Source organism: Rhopalosiphum padi, chromosome 1, assembly GCF_020882245.1.
Source record: "Rhopalosiphum padi isolate XX-2018 chromosome 1, ASM2088224v1, whole genome shotgun sequence".
Taxonomy (NCBI): Eukaryota; Metazoa; Arthropoda; class Insecta; order Hemiptera; family Aphididae; genus Rhopalosiphum; species Rhopalosiphum padi.
The window spans coordinates 65,711,935-65,725,224 of record NC_083597.1 but is presented as its reverse complement, the minus strand read 5'-3'; the positions used below and the strand labels follow the sequence as shown (position 1 = coordinate 65,725,224).

The following is a 13,290-nucleotide window of genomic DNA, read 5'->3' as shown; positions in this document are numbered from 1 at the left end:
TGTTTAACATTTTTAACACTCACTATCATGATGTCAACTCCTCTGTATATACTATATCGTAGTACTTATGTTCTCACTATTAGATATAATTTTTTTTTTTTTTGCCACACGCGTAGATGTATCCATGGGTAAATATGTTCAAAATTCCAATTATAGTCTTTAATATTGATAACTGTGATCGAGCTTCGAAGGATTTTTTTGATTTTACAAAATTGTCGCGTACCGGGTGAATCATATTTATTTTATCAACAGACGATCATTATCTGTCAAATTGTCAACCCGTCCCAATGCTGGTCGATATATATATATATACTGTATAATAATAATAATGAAAAATCATAACACTATTACGTGACTTGATGGCTGAAACTAACACGATAACACGCGAAAAATATTAACCTTGAAGCAAAAAAAAAATAGGTACACGTTTCGCTCTTGACCGACAAAACGCATTATCATAATGATATTATTGGCAATCGGTCTTTAAAATCGGTTCACAGTAGGTGAATCCAAATAATTAAAACATTTTGAGAAATTGTTGTCTTGATATATATTTTGACTTGCACACGTTTATCAACGAATGCATACAATATATTGTGCAGTTTATCTACAATATTTAATATAGGTATTAAGACATTATACAATATAGTTATAGTGTTATATTACCTTCATTAATTTTAAAATACATTGAGTACGTCATGCATTTTACACATTGGTGAATACAATATGTGCCGAGTTGGGAAAAAATCAAGCATACCTAAACGTTTGACGGTCCGCATTAAATTTAATATAATCAATTAAAATTCATGGGATCAAATACCTACAGTTATCAATAATGGGAAGGAAACTATTTGATGTTAGTTAGGTTAGGCACAATCAAGTGTCAATTATTTAAGAACGTAAATTCTACAATTGTGCATTTTAAAATTAAATTAGTCTACGACGTGATTTGTATGCCATATAATATATTATAGGTTAGTATAGCTAATACCTATATTAGCTATACTAACCTATTACTGTATGTTTAACACTATTATAATTGCTAACGTAAATATTATATGTAAGAAAAAATTCATTAGGTTCCAAAATAGTCCTATAACTTACACTTTTTTTATCTTTTTAAAATTGATGGATAATATTATACAATTGTATTATAATTAAATAAATTGATGTTTAAAAATAAAATTCAATATAATAACTACTACAGCGCACTTTTGGTCTTTGGTTGATGACACTCAACAATTCAAAATATTAAGAACATTAGTTGAAATAAATCAATTATACAAAAAAATTGAAAAAAAAACATACATTTGATGTCAATTTTGTTAATTAAAAATTAAAATACCAATAATAACATATACTTACTAAAATTCATAATACTTTTCGTTTAAAAAATAAAATTTCACAGTCTAAAAAAATATTTTATACGGACTTAGAGAATTTTGTATAAGCACTTTGTAATTAAAATATCAATTTATATTTAATATATTTTAATTTGAGTAATATTCATAGTTCAACGATGTAAATTTTAAATAGGAAACTAACTATACTCGTATATTTTTGAATGTGAATGCCACACAAGAAAAACAATTTTATTGAAAATTTCAACAGTTTTTTTTTTCTTTACACTTTCTTTTTTATTCACAAACTTCCAACGTAGATACATGTTTAATAATATTTAGCTAATATTCTTTACTTAAAATAAAAGCATTTCTTTTAGTATAATGAATTACAAAATACGTATTTGACAATTCCAGTTAAAAAGCGTATTATAACGTTGGTTTGCTAATTAAAAAATCTATCTGTATACAAAAATATAACAATCTGTTTTTAAAAGGTTGTTTATAAAACTATTAATGTGTAAGAGAAAAAAAGTCGAACTAAAAAAAAAAAATGAAAGTAAGTGGTTATCGCTCAGTTGTACAGTAGGTGTCAAGTGTGGGTCACCATGGTGGATTTATTAAATTTGAATTTAATGACATATCATTGTACACAAAACTGATTCTAAGCAGAGACGGTTTATAATATCACAAAGTATATTTAATTTTATATTTTTTTATAATGCTATTAAAGTAAATTATTTTACAATTTTAAAATTGTTATTCATAGTATTTTCGTCCAAATTTGAACTTTAAAAATTCAGCTTACCTGTATATTTTTTAGATTATTTGGTTTCAGTATGAATTGTGTATGAAGAATTTTGTATTAAATTTCAACGTACTTGCCATAACAATTGTTTATTTTATACATTTTCAACTATAAAACAATTTTCGTTATTTCGGCAATTTTTATTAAAATTTAAGCTTTTCAAATTCTTATAAATATTTATTGTACGTGTGTATTTTAAATATTTTTATGTATAAAAATAATTTATTTAGAATCTTATGTCAAAAAAAAATTTTCCTGATTATTTTGAAAAATACTCGTGATTTTTATTCTCAAGCTCTCTAAAATATAGAATAGATCCAATTTGCTATCAAGGATCATGAGGATTTGCTATCATTTTTCAACGACTTATCAAAAATCCAACATTGTAAAATCAATAAATTTATCGCTTCACTCAGAATCTAAAAAATATGTGTGTGCAAATATTTCAATTTTTTTTACTGTACTTAACCTCTTTTATGTAAATAATGAATTAACTGTTTTGAAAAGATTTTTTTCAGAGCTATTAAAGTGTAAAAGAGAAATAGTCGAATTAAGAGAGAACCATTAGCGGCTAATGATTAGCCTATAGTTATAAGAAAAAGTATTTTACATGATTTATTCTTGTTGTACTTTTATATATGATTTACTTGATTGATAAAGTTAAGAAATTCTAAAATGATATAATTTCGATTTATTCCCAACGTCGGTAGGTACGACCACGAGGTATTTCATAATACATAATAGTATAATATCATTTCATAGAATGAATTTCAAAACTTTATTGACATTGTCCTATTCCTATATCGGTCACAGAATAATAACCAGGCCCAGCAAATTACCATTATAATGTAATTACTATATATTATTATACAAGTAAGGACTTTATTATCCTGCGCCTGTAACGCGTATATAACGTATTTGTGTTATAGTTATTCCAAAACGCCCGTTATTGCAGATTTCGGATCTTTATAATAATAATATCGATCGATATTATTCTATAGACGTTTCAATATCATATAATTACACGTGATATATATATATTATTTGACCCGATGAGATCGTTATATATATATATATATATAAATAATATGCGTATCTACTATCTATAGCATAACGAGCACGATTTCGGTTCTTTTCTTCGTTTGATGTACGTATTGGTATATGGTTCGTTTGTGTATGCCAATAATAATACATTAATACACACTATAATACTATACTTGTGTATACGCTCATGTACAGCGTGTACATTGTGCGACTATTGGGCGGACTCCGTAATAGCCACAAGGACGGGCAGCAAATCTAATAACCGCGATTGTGTTGCGACCAATAATAATAATATAATAATCAGGTCGGCAAAATGCTGCTGCCGTCGTTTAATAATTATATATTATATTATAGTAGGTGTATACTGTGTATATATATATATATATATATATATATATATATATATATATATAATAATAATAATATAATGCTGTCACTCGTCCGTAATGCTGCGTATTGTTGTTCGACCACAACGAAAATGCATGATCGCGAGGAAAAATAATTGAAGAGTGCGTATAGAAGTTACGGTGTTTATATACATACAGGTATATAGGAAACACTAATCTACATAATATATGTCAATATTATATAGTGACAGTAAGTACCGTAGTCTGAAATCGTGGGAGGGAGAGGATGGTTCGGCCTTTCAAATAATTTTAATAATAATAATATTTATTTAACACCAAATTAAATATATAGATAATAAAAATAATATTAAGATAAAATAAATTAAGCTTTGGTTCTCTTTTTAAAAAGTAGAGTCCACGATAAAGTGACTTCGTTATTATATAATAATTAAAAAAATATATGAAAATGTAAAATAGAATAAATTATTAGGATAAAACAAATTTTAATATACTAATAATAAAACAAGAAAAATTTAAAATAACATGTTATAGCATTGATTAAATATTTAATCAATGGTTATTGGTACTGGACTACTGCAGGATAGTTATATTAATCTAAAGCAGGGGTCACCAATTAATATTTATGAAGGGCCATATTAGGAATCTGAACATTTTTCGCGGACCATCAAATTTCTAAATATATATTTACATTATTTAAAAACCAATAATATTTAACAAAAATTATAATGTACAATAATCACACATAATATGTAATATGTATATAATGTTGTCGTAATATGTGTTATTTATTCTTCATCTGTGGGCCGCCATTTGGCATGTATCTTAAATTTCTTAAGAATTTTAAATTTTGGAAATTTAATTTGAAAAATTTACAAATTTCCACTTACGTGAATTGGGCAACAATTATTTAAAGTAGCAGAACAAAAAAAAAAGAGAGACAGAAAGATTAGAATAGAGTTAATTGACTGAGTAAAGTCTTCGTTTATTTAAACAGATTATTAATTAATAATATGTTTAGCAGGAACATATAGGTATGATTTAAAGCTGTACCCCAAACTCATAATTCATAGGTAGTTAAATATTATTAATTGGACTGGTACAATACTAAAATGTAAATAATTCTATTATTACGAAGATAAAGAATTATTATAATATTTTGAATTTATAAAACAATTTCTTAATTTATCTTTCTATTTAGTTTTTTTATTGTTATTTTATACTACCTACCTACTGAATGAGTATTGTCGTATATTTTAGCGACAAGTTCGTAACCACTTCATTTTTAGCTTACTATAGAATAAATAAAATATCTAATATATCTATAATTTATATAATGAGCGCTACTTGAGGTGAGGCGGCAGAGTACTTTAACACTTATATTATGTAGTTTTTAGCAGCTATCAATAAACTGTACTTTTGTCCTTCGCAGTTCACCTAATTTGCAATCAATTTAATAATAAAGTTAGGTGATTTGAGGTTTTTAGGTGTTCACCCTATACAGGTTATTTCAGCAGTGAGTCGTTGGTTTAATTTACAATTTGGGAAAAGCATGATACAAAATATTTTGGAAAAAAAGGAAACAAAGTCAATATTTGTCGAAATAATGAGTGTATAATGATAAAAGAATCATCCCGTGTATATTATATATAATATCACTTCAAAATTATAAACACACAAAATGATCAAGGTATATACAATGACTAAAATAAAAAATATATGTCCATAGCTATTTATTATATTGATTAACTGTTAAATTCATAACTACTGTCTATCAATAAATTTAATTTTATCACCACCTAAGCTTCATCTACATTCTATAACAATATCGATAATAGGTATGATAAACTAAAATTATATTATGTAGGTATAAACTATGTATAGTGTATAGTTTAAAGCAGTGTTTACTAGTCTATGGGTCGCAAAATATTTTTGATAGGTCATGACTCGTGACGTTTGTAAACTAAATAGGCAACTATATTGATAATGATATAAAAAAATCTAGGAATTTTTTTTTTTGTGTGTGTCACGTACCCAAAAAACAGTAAATATGTGGGACACCATTACAATGAAGTCGAGAAATACTGGTATAAAACATATTTATAAGATTAGACTAAATTCCAATAATATCAGTCGACATTTTAAGTATTTTTAGCTAATATTACTATTATTCTATAGCTATAGAATTACTTAAATTCTACTGTTACAATAAATTTATTGATCACCATTATTAATAAACATTTTTTTACTCATGGTATAATAAATAAAAAATTTAACTTAATTTAATTTGAATGTAAAACGTTTTTTATCTTACTTTAAACGCTCATTAAATTTGTTTAAAAAACCGTAAGACCAAAATATTCGGCTATTAATAAAAATATTTAATTTTTTGATATTTCCAAAGAAAACAGTTGCTTTAAAAGAAATTTTTTATGAAAGTTATCTATAGAAAATATTATGTTCTTGAATAAAGCTAATTTGTGTTTTTAATGTATTTGCTACTATTTTCAAGTAAAATATGAAAATCCATAAAATGCCCTTATTTGTAAATTGTCAACCAACCTAAATAACGTGAAGGGGATTAGTCATCATCACCAAATTTAATATATATTATTTTTTTATAATATCAAATATATTGGAGGGATTCTGGCTCAAAAAATTAGAAAAAAATGTCTACTCTTATACAATATAATGACCACTCTAATGCAGTGATGAGTTAGTGAGTAGTTTCGTGTCTTGCAGCTTGAAGCATAGGTAATATTATATTATACAATTATAAATACATACTATAGAATATCGACCAATACCCATATTTTGAATTGTATAATTTTGCATAACTTAAACTGTATATATACAGATAAAGTATAGGTAGAAATTATTTTTTCAGAGAGCAGGCGTAACGTACACACAAACCGAAAACGGACATCCGATAGTTCTAATGCCGGCTAACATAGGACCTAAGAAATTGAAGCGGATGTCCTTTCGGAAACCCCGGAAACGTCGCTACTGCGCGGTGTCGCGTCGTCACCGAACGTCGTTCGACTTGACGAATCAAGTGATCGTTTACTTCGAACCGGGAGGCAGTGGAAAATACGAAGTGGTTGGTGGCAGCACTCCTGGTCACGGCGGTGGTAACGAGCACTTCCCTGCGCGACAAAAGACGGTCGAACTCGACGTGACGCCGGTGGACGGGAACCGCAAGGGCAGGCCCAAAGGATCGAAAAATAAGTCGCCGCCGTCGACGTCGTCGCCATCGGGATCCAGCGCGTTCAACTACCGGTGCGAGAAAAGGTCGCTGACGTACACGTTCGCTGGTCCGGTCAAGTGCAAGTCGTGCGACCGGACGTTCAACGGCGACCCGGTGGCCCACTGTCTGGAGCATCACAAATCCGTGTGTCCCATATGCGGCCGCACGTACCGGCCACCGCTGTCCGCGCACATCAAGTCGCACGGGTCCCGGTACGTGTCACTGACTGTTTCTTGTTACGAGTGTTACGCGTGCAAGGAGAAGTTCGGTAACCATTCGACCATGGCCGAACACATACTGACCGTACACTCAGTCACGGCCGCCGAGTGTTCGCTGTGCGGTGCCGTGGCGTTCGAAACCGTCGGCGCGGCCGTCAATCACCTGGTAGACGCGCACTGTCCAAGGAAGACGTTCAGCCACCCGACCGTGTACCGGTGCCGAGTGTGCCTAGCCGGGTTCAAAACCCAGATCAACGTGCTGCGGCACGCGTGTAACAAGATCAAGTCTCCGCAATGCGGACAGTGCGGCAAGTCGTTCCCGTCCAAGATGCGGTACGCGTTTCACCTGCAGTTCCACGAACACCCGAAGTGGGCGACCATGCATCTGCACTGCGACTTGTGCCTGGCCGAGTTCGACGACGAGTATCAACTGTACGATCACATCCGGTTCCGGCACGAGCTGCACGACAAGGCTGTGTGTGAGGTGTGCGGCCGGACGTTCAAGTCGTCCATGGGTCTCAACATCCACCGCCGGTATCACACCGGGTCACGGGACTTTACGTGCAAGTCGTGCGACAAGTCGTTTTTGAACAAGTCCACGCTCCGGGAGCACGAGATCTCGCACATGGACGTCAAGCCGTTCCAATGTCACATATGCGGCCAGTATCTGAGCCGCGCGTCCAGGCTCCGGTCGCACGTCAAGACGCACCGGGCCGCCGAGTCGACCGAACAAACGTGTTACGGCTGCAGTGAATGCGGTTACGTGGCGCCCAACCCGGCCGCGGTCGCCGACCACTCCAGCAAGGAGCATTGCGGCGATGACGCACGCACGACGGCGGCAAACGAGTGTGGATGTTACGCGGTGCAACTGCCGTCGGTGGTCAAGTGCGAGTACTGCGACTCGACATATCTAGACGCAGTGCACTTGAACCGACACCGTGAAGCGGCGCACGCGGGCGGAGGATCTGGCGACGCGGAGGCGTTCATCTGCGTGGTGTGTTCGTCCACGTTCAGCACGTACTCCAGGTTGACCACGCACAAGTTGACGCACGGCATAAACATGGAGTCCTCCTGTAACGCGCCCGCTCAACAGCAACTTGACGAGCAACAGCAAAAACTACAGCAGCAACAGCAGATGCAACCCGCGCCTGACCAGGTCCCCGACCGGTTCGAAATACCGCAATTTTTCTCTTGTGAGCACTGCGCCAAGATGTGCTTGCACTACACGTACTTTTGCCTACACCGGCGGCTCAAACACCCGCCTGGCGTGCAGACGCACACGTGCGACCAGTGCGGCGTGGACTTTAAGACTTCCTGGAGACTGACGTACCACAAGAAAACCGCGCACGGGCACCCGGCGGCCGCGGCGGACGAGAAACCGACTGAGATGTTCAACTGCACAGTGTGCTCCCGGCAGTTCGTCAAGATTGGCGCGCTCAACCTGCACAAGACCCGCACGCACATCGACGCGGTCGGCGACGTGTGCAAGTACCTGTGTCACCAGTGTGGCAAGTTTTTCAGCTCAGAGTTTTCGCTCAAGTCGCACGTCAAGACGCACGAGTTCGTCATTGGTGGTTGCACCGACGATCACGCGCACGACAACACCAACGATTGCGACGAACCCGCCGCGATAGCGTCACAGACGGTGCAGGCGCGGCCGAATTACCGGCGGCGCACGTACCGGAAACAGGCGGTCGCCACAGCCGTACGTTCGGCCAAGAAGTCGTGTCCGTACTGCACCCATACGATCGAAGACGAGACGGCGTTCATCGAGCACGTCAACGGTCACATCCGGAGTTGCAATACCGTATTGCCGACGGGCACCGTTTGCGAGCTGTGCGATGAGCATTTCGCGGACTCCGCGCAACTCAAGCACCACCTGGACGACCACGTGAACGCGAACCAAGGCCTGCTGTGCCGGGCGTGCTACTCACCGTTCCTGTCGGCGGCCACGCACGATGCGCACGTGGCCGCGGGATGCCAGTTCGCCGTGACGATGCCGGTCAACGCGATCGGGGACTCGGCCCTAACCGCCGTTACGTCCGACGTGAGGTTCTCCGACCCGTCCACCGATGCCGCCCCGGCCGACGTGAAAATCACAGAACCGTCGACCGATACCGCCCCGGCCGACGTGAAGTTCACAGAACCGTCCACCGCTGCCACCCCGGACGACGTGAAGTTCACAGAGCCGTCCACCGCTTCCAACCCGCCCGACGTGAAGTTCACAGAGCCGTCCACCGCTTCCGCCCCGCCCGACGTGAAATTCGTCGGCACGCCCGCCGCCCCGCAATCCGACGCCCGTCCGCTGATCGTCGACTGTTCAGAGATATTCGCCAAAGGCGACGCGGTCACGCCGTCGTCGGCCGAGCCACCGCTCTTCAAGGTGCCGCCAGCTGACGATAAATCCACGGAAACGTCCGTGATCGACGAGCTCCTGTCCATACTGTCCACGCCTCGTTCGTTGGCCGCGCTCGATAATATTGATATCCAACCGTCGGACGACATGACGTTGGACGCAATATTCAACAGCATCTCGGCCGCGGACTGACGTTCTTACGTAGAATAATCGATAATTATACAACATAATATATTATATAGTAGAGAGTGTTCGTCGTGATAACCACTGCGACTGACGCAGCAACCGCTTGGTTTCCCCCCTACCCGTTATCCATCACCCCCGTGTTTTCCTACTTGCAGTGGCGCGTTTGCGTTATTTTTTTTACTCGCCCGTTTTTTACTGGCGCGTTTTTGCTTTTTACAAAGACATTTTTCGAAAAGCACATGCATTTATTTTGTCATCGGCCACCAAAAACTGCAAACTGTATACTATTATTTACTCATATCCCATTATTATTATTACGGTTGTTATTGTAATGTCCGGACGTCATACCCCATAACTGTTGAGTTTTATTTTTGTCTCAATGTCATGTTACGTAATTTACAGCGTAGTGTTACGATTCACGTAAACACATTATATTGTGCATATATTATTATTGTTATACAAAAAAAACGAATTACGAATTAAAATAAATTACAATGATTGTTCTGTACATTTTTTTACATTTCATATGTGCACTATACACATATACAAAGCGCGTGTCGAGTCAATCGAAAACGTAAACATTTCTTCGGAGATTAATGATTACATTCATAATATCATGCATTTCATTTGGTAATTAACTATCCAAATTATTACGGATTGAAAAAAATAACAAATTTCCGACGAAATCAAATTTTTTAATCAACTATATTAGTTGCATTCGTTAAACGAGAGTTGAATGTGAGTTTCGAGATAAATTAATAATAATCCGCATTTATTAAAAAACACAATAAATTAATATACATTAGTTGATATTACAGGTATACTCTACGTACGGGAAAGTATCATTGGTACACAAAGTATACCGTGTACAAATACATATGTGTGTACCTATATATTATACATTATGTATATTATATATATAATAAATGGGTAGTGGGTGAATTTATATTTATTTACTTGCACAACAACTTTGGCATACGTTGTAATTCAACTATTGACTATTGTCAAACGCGACGCGCAGGTATATTATAATACTGTGAACATGCAGCCGGTTGGTCACGGTCAATTTTAAAAATATAACTCTGTTGTTTATTTAAATTTCAAATCTTGGCAGCGAAAGTGTATACATTCATACAATTTTAAAATCAAGAATGCCACACTGCCTACCTATATATACACATAATGTTATGTCCACGCCAACTGTGTATGTGTGATACCTACTGTGATTTATGACCGATATGCTACCATATAATATAACTATAAAATATAAATTATCGTGTAGGTATACATAAGTGTTTATAGGTACATAGTGTATACGTGTATAATATAATAAACGTATCTGCCACTATGGAGTAAACAGTAAATATATAGTAATAATATGTATTGAAATAAAAACGAAACACTATTATTCATCAACCGCGAATCGCATTAAAATATTGAAAATTGTTAAATGGAAAAACAATACCTTTTATTAAACGTGGAATACTTGATGGTTTATATCTGTATACATGCGCGTAGGTTGGTACCTTAACTGAATATAGTAATAATAACAATAATAATAGTAGAATATAATATTTTTAATATATATATATATATATAGTATTATGTACCTACCAAATAGGAAGTCGTCGAGTTGCGATCCGATTTCGACGAAATAACCATATTATGAATGATATCATTTATTCTGCAGTAGTTGCTTATTGATTGTCTTTGTTTTTTATACATATACTGACGTATTGTTATAATTTATTATTGTTTAATATATACTTCAAAATCCAATGCTGACAGCATACTTTATTGTTATTGTTACATATAATACAGATCGATAATATAATATAAACAATTTACACATAATATATCAGTTAGAAAACACATTAAAACGCATAAATGCATAATAAACCCAAGGGGGATTAATAATTAATATCGTTTTATAGCGTTTAATAGTTTATCGTATGAAGTTTTTCTGTCCCTTTACACTTAGTATATTTTTGTACGTAAATTGAATAGCAAAGATCTGTAATTTCTGCCATGGACTAAAGGCGACTTCGGCACGATAATATGAACGGTGATTTGGTTGTTAGTAAGTGGTAATAATGGTTTACGTATACCACAGTGTAACCGTAGAATATTCTATATATCAGAATCCAATCCTGCTCAAGGGCCAAGGCATATGTTAAATACCAATTAGTACCTACCAATTTTACATCACATCATAATAGCTCTATATATAATTATAGATAATATAAATAATAAACTAGATATTATAAACTATTGATATGATTTGATGTTAATGAGTTATAAACCACCATTGTGATTAGGTCAAATGGATGCCAAAATCGCAATAATATTTAAATTCTTGTATTATTTAACATTATAAATATTTAAAATATTTGAAATATAAATTGTTTTTTATTGTTATTCATTAAAATGTTTAATAAATTAAAGGAAACTTGTGTATGACAACATTTTATAATTCCCCTATTTAATAGAGTTTTCGTATAAAAATGTCAAATTGTTGGTTTTACACAGATATTTAATTACATAACGCACTTAAAAATGGTTAAACTAGGTACACAAAAGTTTTAATGAAAATAATAATAACTTTTAAAAAATAAAAACTATTTAATCTCGTGTTTTTAAACATATTATCTTATCAAATGACAAATATTAACAGATATTAAAGTAACAATATTATTATTTAATTTCAATCAATATTGTGTATCATTTTTGAAAAAATATATAAATAAAGCTACAACAATATTTAACATAAGTCTTTAATTATTTTTTCTATTTGAAAAAAAATCGGATCTATGCTACTGCAGACATAAGTGTTTACTCCAATAAATCATATATTATGTTTGTTTATTACTTATATAGTGTCTTAGTTGCTAATACCTCTATATTTGATAAGCATATTGTTGGGTATGATATGTCATAAGTAGTTAATATTATAAAGGTACACGATTTGTATATTACATAGAAGGCTAAATATTATATACATTAGAACTATATTATATACTTTATTATAGTCTATTTAGAACAACGTGTTACAATATGGAGGCAATTTACATTTGAAGACTGTATTATGGTCTCTTTAAGCAGACGGCTAAAATTTATAAGTCAAGGTAGCAGCACTACACTCGAAACGAATTATTCCGTAAAGAATAGGTATTTAGGCGCGGCCCCGCAGGTAGAGTGACAAAAACAAATCGATTTCTGACACTTTGTTCAGAGCTGACTTACGCGCCTAGACTGGTATAATATATACATAATAATACACACACAAACACACACAATGTGATCCGTTAATACACGCTGCGTTCATTTAGCCAACTATTTTTTGTAAATTTGAAAAAAAATGTTTACACGGTTTAAAACATTTTATAATGCGAATTAATCTAATCTTTCATCGCAGTGACTTCAATGTTTTTAAATTAATAAGTACCTATAGTATAAAAATACAAGATATTTATCTACATAATGAATGAAAAGTATTTTTTAAATAGTATTTTTTGAGCAGAACAATGAATAATAAATTGATTTTACAACGATATAGATATGTTTTGTTTTTAAGTATCTGTAATCACTGTAAAAACGATAAGTTGTTGATAAAATGCTTCAGTTTTTAAAAATTGAAGTGGTTTCTGGAAGAAAATTATTTAATTAGTAATTTTGAAGGAAGAAGGTGACATAATAGTAAAAATTCCCAGTATCTAATTATTTTAT

The 13,290-nt window shown here is 34.4% G+C and overlaps 1 protein-coding gene across 1 annotated transcript; it reads left to right on the top strand.

Moving 5' to 3' along the window:
* Positions 1 to 5,238: 5,238 nt before the first annotated feature.
* Positions 5,239 to 9,909, top strand: LOC132926496 (zinc finger protein 26-like). Its single transcript, XM_060990865.1, has 2 exons — positions 5,239 to 5,247; positions 6,445 to 9,909. Exons 1-2 carry the CDS (start codon positions 5,239 to 5,241, stop codon positions 9,568 to 9,570), a joined length of 3,135 nt encoding a protein of 1,044 aa, XP_060846848.1. The 3' UTR covers positions 9,571 to 9,909.
* Positions 9,910 to 13,290: the final 3,381 nt, after the last annotated feature.